This window comes from Leuciscus leuciscus, assembly GCF_965113295.1.
Source record: "Leuciscus leuciscus genome assembly, chromosome: 1".
In the NCBI taxonomy this organism is placed as follows: Eukaryota; Metazoa; Chordata; class Actinopteri; order Cypriniformes; family Leuciscidae; genus Leuciscus; species Leuciscus leuciscus.
The window spans coordinates 49,789,769-49,813,862 of record NC_138725.1 but is presented as its reverse complement, the minus strand read 5'-3'; the positions used below and the strand labels follow the sequence as shown (position 1 = coordinate 49,813,862).

Below are 24,094 nucleotides of genomic sequence, written 5' to 3'. Positions count from 1 at the left end.
CAAATTCAAGAGGTCTGTTAGGCTGGCTGGGGTCTAATCAGAGGTCACACCTCATTTAAGAGAAAATTGGCATGACAAGAGTCAGTCCCTGCAGGGATATAACTTTCCATTAGCCTCAGGGTTGAGGGAGAAGGGAATACACACACAACGGACTGCAGGTCACTGAAGGTCTTCCCACCAATTTCTGTGACTAGTCAAAAAGGCATGCTATCTCTGACTAATATGTGACCCTGGATCACAAAACCAGTCATAAGTCGCATGGGTAATATTTGTGGCAATAGCCAACAAAACATTGTATGGGTCAAAATTATCGATTTTTCTTTTATGCCAAAAATCATTAGGATATTAAGTAAAGATCATGTTCCATGAAGATATTTTGTGAATTTCTTACCGTAAATATATAAAACATTTATTTTTGTGAGTGAATGCAGCACAATCGCGAACATAAATGTACAACTTTAAAGGCGATTTTCTTACTGTTTCGATTTTTTTGCACCCTCAGATTCCAGATTTATCTCGGCCAAATATTGTCATATCCTAACGAACCATACATCAATGGAAAGCTTATTCATTCATAAAATGTACCCATGTGACTGGTTTTGTGGTCCAGCATAACATATATATAAATTCTCTGAAAAAGCCACACAGTATGATAAAAAATAGAGAAAAAAGATACTCGCAATAAGTTAGAGGACCTCACAGTGCACAATTCCCATAGCAGAATATTCACTAATCACTACGCATCAAATTTTTCCTTTTAGACATATTTCGACGATCATCATTGAGATGGGAAAATATTTTTGGAATGTAAATCATTGTACATTTTACAATCAAAAGACACTTTCAATGACAAAACTATAGCTTTCTGACAGAACTTCTTTTTGGCTGATCTGAATCAAAAGGAATTTTCCCACAAACATTCACAGGGGGAATTCAGACGGCAGGATGGCAGGATGGCAGAAACAGACGAACGGTCACTTGGTAAATGTGTCATTCTATTCAGCTCATTGTGAAAGCTCATCTCCCTCTCATCCCTACGAGTCACAATCAAGTCATCCAGCAGTCACTGTTCAAGTCATGAATGCTCAAATTGTTCATGAGTAACACAGATTTAAAACACAAACTAGTGAGCAAGCCCTCTTCATCATCTCTTAAAGGTCATGTATCAGAAGCAAAAAGTAAAGCTTTCTTTCTCAAACTCATGAAGAGTGTGACCTGGACTAACTTTTGCAATATCAGAGGCATGACACCAGCCTCTGGTATTAATAAATAAATCAAGACAACACATACCCCTAGATGACTGCTGAAATGAAACTGGATTCAGTGGACAAAAAATTCAATGTCTATGTTATCGGTGATTAATATCTTTTTTTAATAAAAAAATTAAAAATTATTAAAGCATTCCGTTGGTTTTAAAGATATTAAAACAAAATAATCGGTAAGTGCACAATAAGTTGAACAATATGACACAATACACTATATATTAAATAATATAACAAAGAAACATACTGTAACATATACACTATTGTTCAAAAGTTAGGGGTCGGTAAGATTTTTTGAAAGAGGTCTCTTATGTTCACAGAGGCTGCATGATTAAAAATACAGTAAAACTGTACTATTGTGAAATATATTAAAGGTACAATATGTAAGAATTTTGTAATAAAATATCCAGAAATCACTTGCACAGTGTGATATATTTCCTGCAGTTGTGTACTTAAAATATCCCAAAAGTTCCCAAAGATTTTTAATTTCAGAGAAAATTCCCGGAAAACCTGTTCACTTGTCGCCTGTCACTGACGTAATATCCGCGTTATCCCTGGTTTCCGCTCAAGTACTGCCATAGTAACCATGGCGACAGACGTGGACTTCTGTGCATAATGAGTGTAGTGCGTAACCTCTGTCTGCACGCTGTTGTTGTTTCGTTCAAACATTATGGACCATGGCAAGCAGACTTTGGGAAAAAAGGAGAACTAAAACGAGGATCAATATCAGCGACTAACTTGGACTTGACAGCGCTTCACGAGTCACGACTTCACAGAGACGCAGCTCTTGTATGTACTTTATTAGACAGGTGAGCAAATGTACATAAAACTAATCAATGTTTTATAGCTCAACATGATGAAATGTTAGAATATGATCAGTATGTTATTCTAATGTTGATCTAGCTCACTGCTAGTCTCATACAGACAAACTAACACATAGAATAACATTATAACTTTAACACACTCAAATGCAGTTTAGTGTGATAGTGTAGAACAAGTGAAACAGCGCTGCGTTACCTCACAAGTTTCATTCGTCTAATACACTGACCTGTGTGAGCACTAATACAGCACTTGCGTTTGGTAGAATGAAATCTCCATTCCTTTATATCCGTGGGACTCGCGTGTGGCGCTGATATCATGATAAAAACATCAGTGTATTCACTCATCCATAAACATTATTAGATCCATCGGCTTGACGACAAGTTCCATAATTCCGCAGGAAATTTTGCGTCATCAACTTACGCCTTTGTTATTGTAAGAGGTTAGCGACCCCTAGCGGCGAATTTTTTTTACATATTGTACCTTTAATATAGAATTTTTTATAATATTTTTGTGTACATTTTCAGCATCATTACTCCAGTCTTCAGTGTCACACGATCCTTCAGAAATCATTTTAATATGATCATTTGGTGCTCAACAAACAATTATTTATATTATCAATATTGAAAACAGTTGTGCTATTTAATAATTTTGTGGAAACATACTTTTTTCTCAAGATACTTTGATGAATAGAAAGTAAAAAAAACAGCAACTTTTTGAAACAGAAATCTTTTGTAACATTATAAATGTCTTTACTGTCACTTTTGATCAATTTATTCCTTCTTTGCTGGATATTTATTTAAAAAAAAAACTTTTGAACAATACATTTCATCCTTATAAAATTCAACCAACAATAGGTTCAATATAGTCTACTGCAGTCTTTTTGATGGTTCTTCTCTTAATATTTGCACACAAATGTGATTATACTAGAGCCAAGTTAATTAAATACCAACAAGAGTAAATGCTAAATTTAGCCTTAGCTTCTGCTAAACATCCCCCACCTGGAATGTAAATTACAAAATGTAAATGGTCAAATTAAGTGAAAGTGTTACATTAAAAAAATTAAAAAAATTAATCAATGCATGCTGTTTTACGACTCATATCACAACGATCATAATTGCACCATAAATTAACTGCATCAAATCAATGAACTGCAGCATATTGCATATTGATATCATATCGCTTAAAGGGACTATGTGTAGCTTTTTAGGTATTTTATTATCTAAAATCAATATTTTTATTCATAAATATGCCCTCAATGGTGTACAAATACCTATGCCAATGATCAGACTAATCCTCGTAAACGAAGAATTTATTATCTTTATATACATAGGACGGGTAGGTCCACGGAGGCTTCCATGTAGTTCCGCCATCTTGAAAAACTATAATAGCAGAGAGGGACAAAAAGTACTAAGCCAAGGCGTTTCCACAACGCGTTTTCGTTCAGAACCAGCGTCACGTGACTGAAGCCAGCAGAAGCGGAGGAGCAGAGCAGTGAGAGGCGCTTGTCACTGCCGCGGAAAGTTTAAAAGGATGCACACTGCACGATTATTTATACACCGTTCATTCATACATATGCTGAGTCACAGGATAAGGAGTCCTTGTCGTCGAAAAAGTCCAAAATAGACCGTAAAAGGAAACGTGACCGGAGATTACAAAAACAAGGGTTAATGTCGGGAAAGCTAATGCAGGAAAAAGCTTTCAAAAGAGACCCTGAAGTTGCCTGCTTTCTTCTCGACAGGTAAGTCAATGTTACGGCCTTAATTACAAGCTTTTTTTCATTGCTTGGTTGTGTACTTTATTATATAGACAGTCGAACATTTATAGTTAAAAGTTAAACAGGCTCTTTGATGAATAGCAGCTATTGAGTAAAGTAACGTTAGAGAAGGCTCTGATGATGATGATGATATCTAACAATGCACGTACTTCAAAAAAATATAACGAGTAAAGGCGGCATTACTACTAATTACCATAGTTAATGTTTTTCACAGTCAGTAATTGATAACTGTAACATTATTTTTTTCGTTGTTTCAAGTTTCAGTTTGTTTTAAATAACAAACCTGTTCACCCGATGAAAAACTCGAAGTGCTATTATAAGACATCCTGTCATAGCTTTTTGGTACATAACGGCAACCGTAGATGCAACGCGCATTTGAAAAAGCGAGGTGCTGGAGAGCATTATTCGTTTGAATGCAAAATACAATTTCACCACTAGATGGGAGAAATTCCTACACACAGTCCCTTTAAATTTTTTAAATACTGGATTATATATATTTTTTTACATCTGTTAAAAAAAAACCTACTCAGAGGTCAGTTCGTTTTCACTCTTTTTCCCCCTCATCTAGACACTTTACAGTGACTCATTTGGCCTGCCTGGCACATAGTGCTTTATCTCTCTCTGCCTCTCCTTATCTGGGCTGTGTCAGCAGGGCTCTGCTTGCTACATCCACGCTGAGGCTGTGCAGGAACACTAATTAAACCCAAATGTGCCGCATGCTTCCTGGATCACATTCTGAAAAGGTTTTCCATCTCTTTCAGTGTTTCAGTGAAAAGACACTAACACCCAAAAAAAACCCCAGCAAAATAGAAAAAAACATTGTGTCTAAAGCACACGCTTGCTTTTCAATGCAGTCAATTGAGCATTTCAAAGAAAACAAATCAGATGAAACAAACGAGTCATGTTGTCTCCAATGTTTACGATGTCTTCTGTATACAGTGTAAAAGTTTAAACAGTGTCTATTTTTATGCAGCACATTTTATGAACTCCAGATCTGGACAGACACACCCACCAGCTGCATGCATGCGTCTCAAACCAACAGGCCCCTTAGCTAGAGTGCAAGGCTGTGTTCTCACAATCTCACCCACAACAATTGTGCCAGATGGGAGAGGAAAGCCATGAGAGACTATAAATCTTTCATATGCAAATATGAAATCTGATGGGGGGACAACTTAGACCAATAACACCAATAAGAAACAGATGAATTTACAATGGAAGTGCTTGGTAACAGACAGAAAAGCAAGATATAGTTCACCCAAAAATGAAAATTCTGTTATCATGTAGGAAAAAATGTCAAATTTTAAAGTTAAATTCATCAATCTGGTGCAGTTCAAAGAGCTCCACCTGTGCATTGACTTATACCTGAACTTCAAAGGAGACTCAAACTTCCCTTTAGTTGTGATATTGTCTCAGTCTGCATTACACTATTAGTATTATTTTTATTAGTAGTATTATGTAATGTTATAATATTATTCCTATGACAGTAATAGCCATTATATTCTAAAACAAATGCACTGAAAAATAAATAAAACTTTCATAATTAGTTCTGTCCTAATTTATATGCGTGAGCTTCTATTTTGACGAAAACTGCAGTCGAGCTTATATTTTGGCAGAAAACAAGTTTACAAACTTTCTCATTACAAATCTAGTGAAATGCTGTAATCGTCAACTATGCAAATGTGAAAATAATGCGAAACCAGTGCCCGCTACATGCACATGCACAGATAGAGTTCACTGCATTCATTCACACACTGTGAACTGAGCTGATCGCGTGAGCGAAGTGCACACTTCACTTTGCGAATCACAAACAGACAATCCTTTGATAAGGACACAAAGCCATATCGCACTTTGGATTTTAGTTTGTTTACCAGCAATGAAGCAAAACACAACATTAAAGACCTTTGTTATTATGAGAAGTTTAAGTATATTTTCAGGCTGCCACAGTCTAGTTAATAAATGGGAAGCCCTGAAATCTATTTGTGGCTGTCAGTGTTGATGCCGTGGCGGGCCACCACAAATAAATCAATGTATAGGAAACACTGTGTAGTGTACTACTCATCCTCATGACGTTCCAAACCTATAAGACTTTAACGTGTCTTTGTAAAACCTGAGAGATTTTTGTCCATCCACTGAAAGTCCATTCCACCAAAACTTTGACGTTTCAAAAACAAAAGGTCAATCTTGCTTGCTTGACGTGAAAGAACCAGCAAGGTCTGTTCTTCCATGTCATCCATGTACGGTTGATACTGCATTCCATTGATTGTATTTGATGTAGGCTATTTTATACATGAATAAAGCCTAAATGAAATCTGTCCATCATATGAAGTCTCTTGAGCCCCTTTCACACAGCGCTTTGAACCCGGGAAATTGCCGGCAAATTGCCAGAGCGCCTTCTGTGTGAACGCAAACACGACCCGGGATTGATGCCGGGATCGATGCCGGGTCGGGACCTAGTAACATTGCCGTGTTCAGTCCCGGAACGCGCGCTGTGTGAACAAAAGCCGTAATAATGCCGTGTCGTAGTGATGACGCTGAAGCGCCGCCAGCTGTGAAACGGTGATGCGCAAGTTTATGATCTAATCAGAGAAAAAAATGCGCAACCGTGGTTTCTCGAGAGAGAAATCGGAGCTCATAAGCAAACTTAAGACGCTGCTGAGACATTACAAGTCACATCGATGTCACGTGTCTTTACGGGATTTTTACGGGTTGTGTGTGAACCTCTGATTCCGGAAAATCACTGGCAGTGTGAATGAACCAAAATCAAACGAACCCGGGTCAAATCCCGGGTCACTTTATCCGTGTATTTTCCGGAATCTCTGTGTGAAAGGGGCTTTGGATTAAGCTACCGTTTCAAAGATGAACAAACGTTAGGGTGAGTAATTGATGACAGAATTTTCATAGCTGTCTTTAACTTTGAGAGAAATATAGAAAGGTAATGACAATTAGCACAAGGTTAAGAAAAACTATTGTTTCTGTGTTCAAGATTTACATAAATGCTTCTTTATTTGGTGCTTTAAAGCTTCACTAACCTTTTCCTAGATTGGCTCAATGCACAGTCTTTAGTCATGACTTTGGAATATGGTTTCTAAGCCAGTGTTGCACTCAGAATAACTAATACTGACCCCCAAAAACAGGCCTTTCCAGTACAATGAGTGCAAAAATAGCCATTGCTTGGGTTACGTTCAACTTTGAAACAGCAACACCAAATTTTGGAAAGTTTTCATATTTCTTCTTTACTGCCTAAAAGGAATCTCGATAATCTTAGTGTTGATCCAGTACTAAAACAATGCATCAGATCTGTTGATCTCACTAAATGATACAGTTCCAACATTCTTTCCTATGAGGAGTTTCTGTTTTTCTCATTACCATAGGCTGGGATTCTGTGTGATTTGATCACTACTCAACCTGAAGAGTGCTTAGGAAGAAGACGTTCTCATGGGCCCCAGCTTCTCAAAACACTAATCTTTGGCACACCTCGATTCCATTAGAACTGACTGTGGGGTTCAAAAGTCTGGGTGGATGATCTGGGATTTAAAATTTAATTAAAACATGAAAATAGGGGTGGATCCCTTCGCAAAAACCAACAAAAACTGCGTAAAGATGACACATACATTTCATAAGGAAAGGAAAAAATAAATAAAATAAAAATCACCTTATAAAAGCTAAAAATCCCCCTAAAGATAAACTTAATAGAAAAGTAACTTCCTGTATCTACTTTGAACAAACCAACGCACAGAATATGAAGAATATGAAAAGCTGTCCAACCCTAAACCAACCAAGGTAACAACACAAATCTAATTAGGTCTACTTATCATTTTCAACAAAATACCAAAACATATTGCGATTAATTGCACTACTTTAGTGCACTAATTTAACTGCACAAATTTAGTGCTGCAAATTTGTGGCAAGTGCAACCATGTGCAAGTGTGGGTATCTGCAGGCCGGAGTAATGGGCATGCCGAAAGGTATAGGGCTTGCTGAAAGGTCTTTACAATTGGTCATGAAAGCATGAAGGTTAGGGGTTATGCTGCCTTCACGTGCTATCCGAATAATTTCCTACTTAAAAATTGGACATGGTGGGTGCCAACAGCCTCATGGGCAGCGCACCGACAACAGCTTCATTACCTTAACTTTATATTTTTACATTTTTGAATAATCATTTGAAGCATTTTGTATACTTCATACACAGCAAACATAGCCTGCATTTAACCGAAAATCCAGAATCGTCAGCAAGCTGACTATCTAGATTGCGTGGTGAATGTTTGTTAATGAATGAGATGCTAAATATAATTTTCCAAATAAATAAGCAAGAATAAACCTGGTGTCCTCCACGATTCCTGTTCTTTCTGACAACAAGGCACTTGAATGCGACAAGCTCGTAATCGCGACTTTTTCCGATAGCAAGTACCCGTCTCACCATGTGAACTACTTTTTACAGACAGTCGATGCTCTTGCTTAAATGTAAGCACAATATGCTCTTCGAAAAATAGTGCTGAAATTTCACTTTACACTCAACTTGCTATGCTGATTATATAATACGGAAACTTAGCTAGATGCAGATCATGTAGGCATCTAGCCAGACAGCAATTCAGAAATGAAAAAGCACATGTGACTTACTCTCTAGAGGCCTTGCAGGGGCTTCATGTACTGATGGAGGGGTTTTGTATTCATTGAAGGTAGGAGTGATGCTGGATGCCGAGGTGAAGCTGTTCTCTGACTCCCTTGCAGGAGTCGGTGTGTCCAGCTGTCTGTTAATGTGCATCTCAGCCCGTCTAGATGGAGCTGAGATCTCAAGAGGGCTTGGAGGCTCTGCTCGCCTCTGGGACAGCTCTGGGATCCGGGATGTAGAAACTGGCGGGTCAGCTCTCCTAGGGGGTGTTGGAGGTTCTTGGGGTCTGCTGTGGTTACCCTCAGCCCTTCTGTGAACTGGCGCATCTGTGGTTTTATTCTGGAGCGAGACCTCAGGTCTCTTTAAGCCGAAGCGGGCAATACCGGGACTGGGTGAACTGTCCACCTGCTTCGAGGAGATGTCGATGGAGAGCTCTGTCCTGCGTGACCCAGTGTCTTGGATGCGGCCCCCAGATAACTCCATGCGCCGCAGGCTGGACTTTGGAGAGCGCTGGTTGGAGGAGGAATCTGAAGCATGCCTGGAGGTGGATTCGGAGTTGAGGGATCTCGCGTCGTAGAAGCGGCTGCTTGTAGAAGAGGTGGAGGAACGTAGAGGGTTGGTTGTTCTACGGGAAATAGGAGAAGGGTTTGTGGATGTGTCCTCCTCCACTTCAAATGACCTCTTTAGTGCTGTGAACAACAAAAATGTGCATAAAAACCAGGCAACTTTCAAAACTCAAAACAGAAAAACTACTTAAAATAGATAACTAACTAAATACATTTATTTATACTTAAAATAATTATTTTTAGTTATGTTTAGGTAGGATTTATACTAACTAAACCTACAACTAAATCATATTTTAAACAGGAACACAGTTGCCTTACTAAAATAAATATAGCCTATAGGCCTAAATAAAAATAAAAGAAGAAAGACTGATATAATCATCAGTCCATCATTTTTGAGTTGACTGGTAGAAAAGGCGTAAAATGTAAAACCCTTTTTCAATGGTTTAAAAATGTAAACAAAGTTCGCACAGTCGCAATAAACTCTGTAACAAATGTAACAAGACGCCGAAACAAACGTTTATTTTACGCTGGGAAATAAGCTTAAAGAGTAGGCTATTGTCTGGTTGAAAAAGGGAAATACTTTCTGTATTTTAAAATACCTGATTTCACACGTTTCAAATGTTTCGTAAACATAGCTGCAGTTTGAGAGAGCTCGCGCCTTCCTCACCAAATCGTGCTTTTGAATCAATGAGTCGGCTCACAAACAGTTCTTCATTGAATCGGTCCGAGTGGGAACCAAAAACCGAGTCATTAAACCGAGAACTGCTGTATGCATGTAGTAGGTACAATAAAGGTACACTCTTATTGATTACATTTAACGGAAGAAAAACATAAAACCTAATAAACAGCGATATATGGCCTACATACAGCCTGTTTATGCACTTTATTTGAGCGTTCAGGATCCACATGATGGGAATTAGGCCAACGCGATGACGTAAAATAATCACTGAATCCATTTTTCTTTGTCGAGTCATAGTTCTTAAACTATGAAATATTTTCGTGGCCAGGCATCTTGTTCTTAATATAAACAGTGGGCTTTCTTTCCTTATCTTCTTGTATTACTTGTGCACTTAGCAAACAGTAGGAGTGTTAGAACATTATTTTATTATTATGATTTTCTCGATACATATATTTATATTAATATATATATATTTATTTTTACAATTATGAGGTAATTGTAGGTCACTATGGTGTCTGATGGAGTAGAAAAACCTATCCAAACTCAAATAATAATACAATATAATCAAAGAAATGTCTGGTTCATAGAAAGCTAAATATATAAATATGATATATATATAATTGATAGAAAACAGTATAATTCACCGTATATGTATTGCCATTACATATTTTTGCATCAGTTTTGTCCTAAGCCCTGGTTAATTTCTGACACTACAGAGAGATTTTTGACATTGCATCAAGACAAAAAGTTTTCCTCTATAGCTAAGAGTGCAAACATTGATGAGTTTCTGAAACTGGAGCTGGAGAGCCTTAAGATTGGATTTTTCAATTATCTGCAATGTGGTGCTTGACAGAAACAGACACACAATGGCATGCTTGGTCGCTCAGTACATATGTCTGTACTAATCCCCAGAAAATTTCTAGACACTCGAGTCATGCACAGACACAGCAGTATAGTAATGACCAACAGCAGCGCTACGCCTAGTAAGTAAGTGGTTGCTATCCCATCCAGTTGGTCTGTACAAACATTAACCCACATATCCCTCCGTCTCTTTTGTAGAATGGCATGGCTGCTTGGCACTGCTCTTAATAGCATCTCATTTTTACACATGGTTTTGAAGCTCAGCGACTATTTCATGACTGAAGCAGCAGTTTGGTAAAATAAACAGTATAATCTACTTACTGTAACCTTTTGTTGGCATCTCTCTGAACTGAAGCTACTCTAAAATCATAGTTTAGCAAGTTTAGTTTTTCTGTAGTCAGTGCTGGATGGATGCAAAAGGGCCTTTGCGATTCTTGCTTTTTGCGTTATACAAACTTCAAGGCATCAAATTCATAGCTGGATCTAAGTTAAGTGTGGGAGAGGATCAGTGTTTGAAGTTCTATTTGGCAGCCATATTCATGAGAAATAAACGATAGCTGTTTGTGCACGATCAGATATGCAGCCAGCTGTGGGGAAAAAAAATATGAAAATCAAGAGTATACCTGCATATCCTATTCTATGGCTAATTCTATTCTTAAACCATCTTGAAAACTTGAACATGCAACAGACTTAGGCTCAGGATGCTCTTAATTCACAGCAGTGTTGTTATTGTTAACTAAAACAATTACAAATAATTGTCATTCATTTAAATTAATCTTAAATAAAATAAAATATAAATATGATATGAATTTTGAACTTAATTTTTTTTATTATTCAGGTGAATTATAAAGCATTTTACGTCATGCTTTTTGGTGGCATGCTTATCATAACACAAAATGACTTGTTGAACCCAATGGACATGGATCCAGTTTCTTCCAACACACAGGAAAAAAAACCTCCGGTCAGCAGGACAGGATGGAAGCTGATGGTCCTGTTTTACAGTATCCCTTGCACTTTGATGGAAATGAGGCCTGCCAGGCATTTGATTCATTTGTGAAAGTTTTTTCATTTTTTTCTTACACCACTGGTGTTTTGATTGGATATGTGATACGGTACATTCAAGCTCATAACATACAGTTGTTTTGAACTGGTTTACTTTTTCTCATGAGTCAGAGGACAGAATGACCATTTTCTCATGTCTCATCTTCAGAGGGGGCTTTCTTTAAAGCTATGACCTAATGATGTCATTTCCTGTCATCAAAGTGAGCCTGAATTAAAATGGTGCCAGATACAAACAACACAACTTTAGTAGCAGTCCACACACACACACACACACACACACACACACACACACACACACACACAAACAAACAAAAAACAAATTCCCTGGGGCAGGATAATGATTCAGTGTATGATTGTGAATGGGTGTTAAACAGGAAGAGATATTGTCAGTCTTGTTCCTTTTAGTCCAGGCAGTAATATGCTTGGCATAGCATGCTATATAGAAGTATACACATATGAATCATTATAGTTTGATATACAACAGGATTAATCGATCTTACGTTCTGTCCTCAAACAACCTTTTCATGCACAGGCAGGAAGTGAATGATTACAGACAGATGTTATTGTGTAGTCCATTATCATCGCTCTGCACTTTTAGACTGTATAAAGTACAGTATAAAAAACATACAGTGCACTACAGCCAAACCAAGCACATGATCTCTTACATAAGAATCCTCTTCTCAATGTGGTGCATGTGTATTTTTGACAGGGTAAGCTGGCTAGACATGTTTGATGAGAGCTCCAATGGTGTCTGACATTGAAAAATAAACCTCAGTCTATCTGTGGTTTCAGAAACTATTTAGAGCATCCAAAAGATCCAAATCACAAAACGCACTGAAATGCCTGCATCAAATACATTTACGAAAAATCCATTCCTGTAAAAGGTGAACAGATTTTTACATTTTCTGAAGATTTTCATATACACTTTCTGTGCTTGTCTGTGCAATACTCATTCCCTTGTGTAATATAAACAGTGGTCTTTCTTTCCTTATCGTCTTGATGGTTGCTATATGCAGTTGTTCTAAACCAGGGGTGCCCAATCCTGCTCCTGCCGATCAACTGTCCTGCACAGTTCATTTCCAACCCTAATCAAACACAGGGCACCCCTGTTCTAAACCATCATTAGTGCATATCTATACAATTGCTAAGATGTTCTAAGTAGCAAGTTCGGTCCTAAAGAGCCACTGTCTTGCAGAGTTTAGCTCCAACCCTGAAAAAACCCCTCACCTGCCTGTAGCCTTAGTAATCCTGAAGACACTGATTAGCTTGTTCAGGTGTGTTTGATTAGGGTTGGAGCTAAACTCTGCAGGACAGCGGCTCTTTAGGACCGAACTTGCCTAACCCTGATTTAGCCCATTGCTATCCAGTTGCTAGGAAGATGCTAGTATGTTATGGGTTAAAGGTGGTTGTTTAGCCTACTGTTTTAGTACAAGTTTTAATACAAATCTTTATGTTATGTAGGGTTAGGGTTTATGGCTTGTTCACATGGGTGATAACTGTAATGATAAAGTTAAAGATATAAACTTTTAAATTTAGAAGAACAGCAGTCCATTTTATGCATTTGGCAGACACTTTTATCCAAAGCGACTTACATTGCATTTCAAGGTACACATTTAGATTCTTATCAGTTCTTGCTTTTCCTGAGAATCGAACCTATGACCTTGGCGTTGCAAGCACCAGTGCTCTACTGTTTGAGCTACAGGAAAGCTGTGGACAGGAAAGTCCACACCACAACTGTACTGATAGCAGCACAAAGGAACAGTATCATTGGATTTTTTTTTAGCTGATGAACAATAAAAACATTGACAGCCCATCAGAATCCATCCTGCTTTAAAAAGCTTGAGCATTTTTAAATCTCTGATATGTTTGTCCATTTTAATATTTAGCAGACAAAAATCATAAGTCTGATCAAAAAGCAAGAGCCTGTGTCTCCTCAAGTTTCGCTCCAAAGTATGAGCAATTGCAATAGTGAAGCGGCACTAACTAAAATGAAAGTTGGTAATTTGATAGCTATATTTGGTCCAGAAATTAGTACAGTTCAACTATAATCTAAAGAACAATCTGTCATAATTAGCACAGTCCCATCTTCCCAACCAGAAAAAAAGACTTAGCAGCTCAACCCCATACTGCCAGAGAATCAGAGGTGTTTGAGATATGTGCCGACAAAAACAAAAGGATACAAACAGATAGTGTAATTCTTCTGTAATGATATGTTTGGCCTTGCTGATCTGCGAGAGTTGGGAGCTGTGTGACGCAGCCTCGGGCTGTGGTGGGAAATGGGCAGCACAAAAACACATAAGAGCCCTCTCTCTCTCTCCCACAGTACACACAGCTGCAGCTTTGAGTAAACAAGTACATACAAACGCACACAGATGCGATTGCTCCCTATGCTCAAACATATGCACATCTATGGAAGCAAGAGTTTGTGTTTGGTTGTACTGTATGTATCATCAATTATTTGTCCAGAAAATAGCCAACTATTTACAGGTTGAGGTTCAACAGTCTTTTCTGTTTCTGGCAAGTCCAATGCTCTGTTAACAGAGATGATGCAGGTGGGAAACAAACGTCTCCGTATCTCCATTGCCAGATTCAACATGGTGCAAAAGACAATCGTGTCCCACTCGATAACGGTTTCAAGCCTCCTGGTAACAGTTTTAGGGTGGCTTGCAAGAAATTTTGGCTTCTAACATTCAAAATGATCTTCATCTTAAATGTCTGCAGCACCAGTGTGGTTTGCTTATAATGTGATGCTCTTTTCACTTTTCACTTAATTCCAGGTTACAGGTACCTGTGCAAAACTATAGCAATGCAGCTACAGTGTGACATAGAGTTGATGGAGATGTAGAACTGAAGTCATGTGAAGCAACTCAAGTCATGTGATTCACGACTAGTTGATTACCCAATTGGAAAGTTCACCCAAATATGTTGTCATGTCCTTCTGTGCATATAAGAAAGTATTTTGATAAATGTCTCAGTGTTGATGTCCATACAATAAAAGTCAACGGGCACCAAAACCTAATTAACATTCTTCAAAATATTTATTTTCCACAGAATAAAGAAAGTCATAAAGGTTTTGGAATGACAGGAGGGTGAGTAACTGAAACATTTTTAGGTGAACTATCCCTTTATAACAACCAAGCTTATTTAGAACATTATGACTGGTTAATCAGCTATTGACCAGTTTAGACCAGCTAAAACCAGCAACAAAATTTTACTTTTTATTCCAACTGGATAATCAGCAAGTTGATAAATTGACTAATGCAACACCTAGGCCTGATTTCACAGACATGGCTTAGATTAAGCCAGGATTATGCCTTAGTTCAATTGGGACATTTAAGTAGCTTTAATAAACATGCCCTGGAAAAAACATTACTGGTGTGCATCTTGAGACAAAACAATGGCAGAGACATATTTTAAGATATGTCAATGCAAGTTGCTTCCAAAACAGCTCAAACATTAATTTTAGTCTGGGATGAGGCTTAAGCCTTGTCTGTGAAACCAGGGGCAAATAAAGTAGTGTTGGTCAGTGTGATTGTGGCATTGTGTTTATATAATTGACAGATTTTGCATGAAAATACAGCTCTTTATAGTTCATTCATTTAAAAAAAATAATCCAGACAGATGACGGTAGCCAGTGACTCCCATAATAGGCTGTCTGGTTACCAACATTCTTTAAAATAACTAATTTGTGTTCAACATAAGAAAAAAACTCATACATGTATAAAACAATTTTAAGGGTGAGTAAGTAAAGACAATTTTTTGGGGGGTGAACTATAATGTTTTATAAATGAGAACTTTTAATATCCTCTCAGTTACAGAGAGCCATAAAATTCAGTCATGTGACTGCTCACCATAACACATGCACATAGCACGCTTCCAGGGAGTATATCAATATGTTTTCACTTCAAAAGTAGAGCTATGAATTTCATAAGTTATGAGCTTCATTTATTAAGCCCATTTCCATGTGCGGATGCCAGCACTGAATAAAGGGAAGTCATTTATTGCTTCGTTCCCAACCTCAGTCAGGCCTTCTCTGAAAGAGTGAAAACAGCATTAGGCTGTAAGTGATGTGATGTCATTAGCAGGAGACACTGCTAGCAGATAGCATCTCATTGAATTGCTCTGGGAGCCGCTAACCCGCTAAGAAGACTAGCATATGCAGTGCACAGGTTTCCAACTAGGATTCTTAGCTAGCAAGACATTTTTAGTGAGCTATTTTTAACATTAAATTCTTCTTCTTAAGAAGAACATGTTGGTTGACAAGTGTGTCACCGGCTAGGTTTAGAAAACGATATGCTAGTTCATCAGCTAGACCGGCCAGGAAATTCATGCTGGTTTTTTAACAATACTGAACAGATTTCCCTATCTTCACTTGAAGGTTACCATAGAATTGAAAAGCATTTGCTTGTTTATTCACTAGTCACTAACTGAAGCTAATGGTCTTTGTTAATATAGCAGCGAGACACTTTTCCAACCCTGAAGTAATGTTGCACAGAACCACACTATAAAGTGCATACTTCTCTTTATACTGTGGTCAGTTCTGCCTTTACATTCTTCAAATAGCCACGCCTGATGATGAATTTAGATACAACATTTAGCTTTACATGCAACAACATGAAAGTGGTTTGGTCGCAGTATAATGTGAGTGCTTTTCCTGTGCTGATGTCTAACTTGTTAGCAATGTAACGAGTCCCAGTCTGAAATAGCTGTCATGTGTCACTAAAATGACCAAAAGCTGCCAATTTAGGTCATCCAGAGCACTCTGCAATCCGGCAGGATTCATTTAGAGACACATAAATACTTGGGCTGGTCTAGAATTGTCGTAGTCTGGGAACAAACAAATGAACAAATATGTTTCTATCAATCATCCAAGCACTCTCGCTCCAGTGTTTACTTATGAATGACACTGAATTGAATGAATGTGTCTGAATTGGTTTAGTCTCAGCTCAGAGTCCGCTGACAGTCTGTTGCATACCACACACAAAACAGGAAAATACTTTCTAGTTTTATAAACCTCTAATCCAGTTTGCTGGCTTAGAAGCAATTTTTACTTTTTTTTTTCTTAGTAGCAAATTTGTATCTTTTTTTTACATTTGTTTTTTACTTGTTTCTATTCCAATTTTTTCTGTAAAACGAAAAAACGTCTTACCATTTTCTAAGACAGCTGCACTTTATTTAAATTATTTTTTTCATACCAGTCTATTCAAGATAACTCCGCCCCTTAACGGCACATAAAAACAAAATAAACTGTGTTTGGTCGCTTTACATATTATTAGAGATTCACAATATATAAGTACCAATGTTAACTTGTTTTTAAACTTATCATACTATTCTAAATAGTATTTAACTGTTCATGCTCACTATTTGTACATTTAGATTACCTTTGCCGTCATCTAACACTCTCTTTTAAATTAATCTTTAAAAACACTAATTATTTATTAACTGTTAAATTTAATATTTAGCAAATCTCAAAATGAATATCGTATTGTACAGTATAAAACAATGTTTTGGACTAGAAGTAGTAGTAAGAGTAGTTTAGTTAGGACTAGAAGTGAGGAGATGGGGTGGTGGAGGGATGCTGTTAAGGTAAGTCTGCTGTATATATACCTCTTATTTGGCAATTGGTTGATTAATTGCTTTTGTGTTAATTTCGGTTTATTATCTGAATGTGCTCCTCCCGAACTTTGTTAATAAAACATAATTTATTGTTATCAGCCATAACATGAAAATATTGAATGGCTTATTAGAATCACCCAGAATATTCCCTGTCTTACACGGTTCTAGGCCACAATAATCTGCAATGTGGACCAGACCTTTTTCAGGTTAGTCAAATGTCTGGCTTTGTCAAAAACACACAAGGTTCGTAAACATGCATCTAAATTGAGAACTCGATGTCTGGCAAACCCTCCATTTTCGGCACCCGCAGAATTCAGCGCTTTCTGTGAGTCTGTAAGTTTTAGCTCAAAGCCAGAGCACACTGTCTGCCTCTTTTTCTGTCAGCCTCTCATCCATTCACTCTGTTGGACAAAAGCATCTCTTTTTGTCTGAGACAAAGTGGTATATCCATGAAGCAGCAGCCAGGTGCACAGCTAAAGCCTCTCATCCGGGTGACCCAGGTCATCAGCTTACTTATGAAGACCACCCTGCCCTCACCCGCATGCCATTCCTCGTCCTCTAACCTCCCGATGTTTGTCTCAAAACGCATTCCGTGACTCAATAAGTGATGACGCTGAAAAAGCCAGACAAGTGGGAATACGTCTTGTCTATTAGAGGCGTGTGCGTTTGTCAGGGTCTCTCGCAGCTGGATGAGAGGTGTTGAGAGAGGAAAAGCGAGAGGAAAGGGGGAATGGGGGATGACAGAGCAAATCAATGCCAGGAGCACAGCGATGGAAAAAATGAAAGACAGAGACGTGAATCTCAAGGAGGTGTCCAGGACGAACGGACGGCAGCCAGGTGTGATCCTCATAGTCGCAGTCAGTGATGGTTAGTGTTGCTTTCGTGTTAGTGCAGTGAGGACGTTTCCTGTCATGCATGACTGTTTGTGTGTACAGCACACAGAAAAGAGTGAATAGCACATACTGTGTATGACAAATACACACAGAGCTGTAGACGGCCACATGACCTGTGTGACACATCCACGGCACACTCAGCTATAGACAACAGAGAGACTCCAGCACAAGGAAGATATAGAAACAGAAGATTTGTACTTTAAAACTCAACGTTTTCTTTTTAAAATGTGAGAGAATCCTATAAAAAAAATGAACACAAACCTTCAAAGTCTGAGATTATTCCCTCCAAATGCGGATTGACAGTGGAATCAGACATTTTGAAGCTGAATCTGCTGGATCAAAGCAACCTTTCCCAGTAAGGCGAAACTCTCACAGACTTTGTGCTCTCCAGCTCCCAAACAAATCCCAAATTAGGAGGTAACGGGGGGAGGAAAAAAGAGAAAGCAGTCAGAGCGGTCCCCAGATCCAAGCCCACGACTTTCTTAAAGGACCAACTAAGTTTTTCCCACTTCCTCCAGCTCTCTGAACGCAGCAGACCTCAGAATGAGAAACTGATGACAACCCCCCACCCCCTCTCGCTCTCTTTCACTCTCTCATTCCTGCCCTCTCTCCTCCCTCTCTCACTCTGACCGAGTTGCTTGGCTTCTAACGTGAGTTATTTGAGTGAATGCTCAAATTGAACTTTCCAACACGCCCCCGTACACCCTGAAACGAGGCTCTTTTGAAATCGTAAAAGAGATACCGTGAGTATTTTTATTTTAAACTCATTCAGATTGTGTGTAACGTTGGAAGAGCACGGTACGTGCGAGAAGTGGAGGGCAGCAGCGGTACATATTTCATCAGAATCCCTGAGGAGAGCACGTCTGCGCTTGCGGCTTCCCCAGTAGTTTCCTGAATTTGAGCACACATCTATTGCCAGAGGCCACCAGCGCTCCTCATATAACAGAGAGGAGGACCAGTTGAGGCCACAGGGTGTCATAAATCAGTGACCTCATCTTTAATTCGGACTCCATCAGGGCTGCATTTCTGCCCACACCTTCTTCTGAACCACCGGCACACTTTTTCATTTCATCCAGAAATCAACGGCTCTGTTTGTTCAATGGCTACCGAGTTGAAGAGCTGGTTTTGTTTACAGATTCGATCTGCTAACTGCAGATATGGCGCTGTATGACTGGTTTGTTGGGTTTTTTACGTCTCCCAGAAGTAAATCTCTCTGGCTGATGGTAAACACTAGATGGTGGTTGCATGATGTTGCACTGAGGCCTAAAGTGTCATGGGCCAGAGCCTACAAAAACAGGAAAGTCAAGCTGTATGTGACTAATCATACAGCAGATTTCACAGCTCTTCAGGCATGTCTAATGCAAACACCAGGCCTTCTGTATACAGACTTGCAAACACACCATATACACACCACACACAAATCCATTAGGGGAAAAGATGACGAGATCCTGTTAAATGTATAGAAACAATCTGAAAAGTTTCAGGGGGAACATGGTATTAACCTTGTCAGCCTGACTCATGAATATTCATTTAATGAAGTACTTTTACACCCATAAGTCCTAGCTCATTTGCTTATTATTCAGAAAGACTACTCAGAAGTGAGCATAATTCATTTTCTCCTAAAGTCTGAAATTATATTTCGGATTTAACAATTTCACTTCTGTAATCATTCATTTATTTCCTTTTTGTAGCTAAATAATAAGTATTTTTTTATATCAGTAAGTCATCTGTGACATACACAACTCTATACAACATTCACACACCATCATACACTCAAAAATTCCCAGAATTGGTCTTTCATAAAATTAAAAAGAGCAGTATAACCACTAGATATCGCTATAACACACAAAATATGAATTCTGAATTCTAGCACCTCTTGCATGCAAAAACTGAAATGAAATAATTAACACCCCTGTGATTTCTTTCTCAGATGGTGAGATCTCACTTGTTATATTATGGAGAGCTGTACCAGGCTGAGAGAGGCTTCTGTAAACACGTTCTGTCTGAAGCCATAACTCATTTCACATACCACAGAGAGAGATATCCCTGACACTGGAAAATGTAAACAATCACTTCAGTATTAGCTTCCATTTAGGTGGGACCTGTAAGTGGCATGTGATGTTGCATCTCTGTTGCTAATTCTCCTGATGTGTAGGCCTATAAATTATCTGTTGAACTCTGATTTTAGAAGCAAAGTAGAGCTTCGGTGTCCTTTTCCTCCTCCCTGAGCCTCTGCATGTTTACACACTGCCTTTAGATTACCAGTCAGGCTATCTGCACTGCCGTCGTCTCCCAGGACCCCATAACACCCTTCAGCAGCAGCAGAACTTCAGGAGAGGGTCTCTTACCCAGACCGTAAGGGAGTTCACAGGAGCGGCTGGTCAATAGAGGGCGCTAGTGCGGGTTTCTCTTTTGGCGTAAATCGATGAGTACGGCCGTCTGCCGGAAGCGAGTTATTTTAGACGATAAAGTTTTAATATGGATCATTTTCTTACACTAACGCATCGCTTCACTTCAGAAGGCCTTTATTGACCCCCGCAGAGCCGTGTAGAGCACTTTAATCAGGGATGGATGCGCTTTGATGGACTTCCAAAGACATACACCCATTCACTCCCATTATAAAGCTTGGAAGAAGCCAGGACATTTTTTGATATGACTCTGATTGTATTCGTCTGAAAGAAGAATGTCATATACACCTAGGATGGCTTCAGGGTAAGTAAATCATGGGCTAATTTTCATTTTTGGGTGAACTATCCCTTTAATACTATGTTTGCTGTTTACTGTAGGCTACATGTTGTGGAATATTTGCTTGAAAAATCACTCAAAATTGTTGCAGGTACTGTAATACTTTTTTTTTTAATCAGCTAATTAATTAATCACTTATATTATATCACTATATATATATATATGTATAATTAGATTTATATATATATAATTAGATTTATATAATTTGATGTCACTGTCCAGTTCTTGCATTGCCTTTTGTGCTCAACATGTCCACCACAAGGGGAACTGGTGTAGATAAATAAGTAAATTGTTTAAGCTCAATTTCAAATGCAAATGGAAAGTTTGTGCAATATGTTTGTTTTTGTGTAAGAATGCTTCAACCTTTTAATATTGGCATTAAATAATTACTTTTTCACAGAGTACTGGTGTCCTGCCGTTTGTGTTAAATTGTGTTTGGGTGGTTATTAATTATAATACGAATTTTTATTTATATAGCCTTTCCAACACCCAAGGTCACTTTACAAAGATAGGTTAAGTAATTGAACAAAATAAACCTCAAAATCAAAGATAGAAATACCAAGGGCAGAAAGTAATATACAGAAGTCACTTACAAAGTTAGGTTAAAGATTCAAACAAATAACATATCCATAACAAGGTAGAGTTTAAAGACTGTGAGCTGAAGAGTAATATTCAGATAAAAAAATGTGTTTTTAAGAGGTCTTTGAAGGAGAGAAGGGTGGATGCTTGACGGATGTCTAGAGGAAGAGCATTCCACAACCTGGGAGCCACAACGCTAAAAGACCTGGCTCCCATAGTTACCAGACTATTGAAACTGACTGAATATGGCACAGCCCCACCTAAGATATTTTTCATCAGCCGCCGCTGCTCAGATGTACTCTTTCAGCTTTGTCAGGTGAGTGTAGAAATGTAGGAGCAGTAGAATGTGCCTGTAAAATTGGTCCTCGAAAGGCACTGGAATCTGTCCAGAAGCATCATGCCAGGTACCTCCTCAGATTTTTGAAACAAAAGTGAATTTAGACGTTTACAAGTTGTTTAAAAAAAAAAGCTGTGTGTGTGTGTGTGTGTGTGTGTGTGTGTGTGTGTGTGTGTGTGTGTGTGTGTGTGTGTGTGTGTGTGTGTGTGTGTGTGTGTGTGTGTGTGTGTGTGTGTGTGTGTGTGTGTGTGTGTGTGTGTGTGTGTGTGTGTGTGTGTGTGTGTGTGTGTGTGTGTGTGTGTGTGTGTATGTATGGGTGTATATGTGAGAGCTTTGGTTAGGGCTGACTGAAATGCAACTTTTTGCACAAATGCTAGCCTGCATGGAGAGGTTCTTGAGACTCCAGAGACACCAGCGGCTTCAAATAACGGTTTGACACGAGTTACCTACCCAGGAATCATTGCGAACGCCCAATCAGATAAATGAGGAGAGGAGTTTCGTGACTGTTTGACTTTCGGTGGCATGATGTCATCAAGCCTGTCCCAAAATACACTTTCGCATGCCCTCGTGGACTCGAGGCCAGCGCCCATTAGGTCTGCACTTCCTTACGTCACCAAGTGTAAACTAGAAGGAGGTCCACAAGGCCGGAGTGTGCCATTTGGGATCCAGCCATAGACTGTTGGGAAGAGTGCGTATCGAGGGCGCATATCGACCGCAAAGGGGGCGCTCACAAGCAGCCTTCTGAAACCTAAAATAACAAATGGGACACCCTACAGTCTCATGGACTTAACGGACACGCGCATGCGGCAGCCATTGTAACTCCACAAGACCTGAAGTACATATGAAGTGTGCCATTTGGGACAGGGCCTTCCTCTGTGCTCTAAATCACTCACAAATCTTTTGACAGTTCAACAATCTCTATTCAGTTTTCGTAAAAATATTAGTTGTTTTCATGCCTTTTGCAAGACATTGCACAATTTCATGCTTTTTATCTTCAGAAAGATCTTTCTTCCTCCTCATATTGCATGAAAACTGTGACTTATGTCTTGTCCAAATACCCACACTTGCGGTCTTGGCAACTTGAGAGCACTTGCACGCGACAGGAAGTAAGTGCGGAAAACTGTCCCATGTCTTAAAAATGCCAAAGTGCAGTGCCCTTAATGCACACTAAACCCACACTATCTAAGTGTGGCTAAGCGTATCCCATCATGCATTATGTTCGGGATACCGAAATCGCGAGATGTGGAGGAAAACATTCCACTGTAATTTAAATTAATTAGACAGCTACATATAATTATGTAGTAAAAACATAAAGTATTGCACATTTTATTGGTGCAAATATGGTATGTGTAGGCCTATTTTGTACAACATTTGCAACTGTTTTTATCACTTAATTAGAAGCACCACAACTTTTAATGTGTGTCTTCTGTTAGATACATAGCGACTACTGAACAGACATGTAGAAGTTTATTTTAAAATGCAAAGTATTGAAAATATAATAAATAAAAGCTCTGTAAACACTTTAACACTATAGTAAAGACTATAAGTGTGTCCCATCGAGTAATCAAAAGTTCTACACACACTTGCGCCTACTTGAACACTTGGGCCAAATAGAGGAAATACGTTATGCAAGTAGACAAGTGGTCAAGTGCAAGGCATTACTTAATAATGTGGAACAACCTCGTAACCTCGTAACCTCAGGTTTTCCATTGACCTAAGAAAACCTGTCTGAGATTGATAGCCTACCAGTTATCTAAAAAGATATGTGAAATAAAACAAACAAGTGAGTGTCCGTGTGTGTGTGTGTGTGTGTGTGTGTGTGTGTGTGTGTGTGTGTGTGTGTGTGTGTGTGTGTGTGTGTGTGTGTGTGTGTGTGTTGTACTGTATATGTGGTTTATGAGGACACAAATGTGTATAATGACATGGGTATGACAACATAAACATGTCCTGTGTTCCACACTTCCTGTGTCCTCATAAACCAAATGGCTTTTAAAAACATACTAAAAGGTGTTTATTGAAATTCACAAAATGCAGAAATTTTTCTGTGATGGGTAGGTTTGGGGGTAAGGTTAGTGTAAGGAGATAGAATATACAGTTTGTACAGAATAAACCATTATGCCTATATGGAGAGTTGCCGTAAACCACGTGTGTGTGCTGCATGTATAAAAAAAGTATTTAAATACTATTTTACCATTTACTAAAAATGTAGTTATTATAATAATAATACTAATGGTATTAATACCAGGTACTAAACACGACCAACAAAAAAAAACTGTTAGCACTTGAGTT

General features: G+C 38.6%; 1 protein-coding gene and 1 long non-coding RNA gene across 7 annotated transcripts in view; one reads left to right on the top strand and one right to left on the bottom strand.

The window, feature by feature from the left end:
* septin9a (septin 9a) overlaps positions 1-24,094 on the bottom strand; it is an 83,918-nt gene that overhangs the window by 44,092 nt on the left and 15,732 nt on the right. For 5 of the 6 annotated variants that reach the window (XM_082180388.1, XM_082180389.1, XM_082180390.1 and 2 more), the window contains one exon: positions 8,476-9,156. In XM_082180388.1, the coding sequence (XP_082036514.1) occupies positions 8,476-9,156 (681 nt within the window). Of the gene's footprint in view, positions 1-8,475; positions 9,157-18,405; positions 20,726-24,094 lie in introns of those variants that run through there. The other variant, XM_082180392.1, reaches the window with a different exon arrangement.
* Positions 21,115-23,299, top strand: LOC309510514. Its single transcript, XR_014210378.1, has 2 exons — positions 21,115-21,969; positions 22,135-23,299. It is a non-coding gene; the product is annotated as an uncharacterized lncRNA (long non-coding RNA).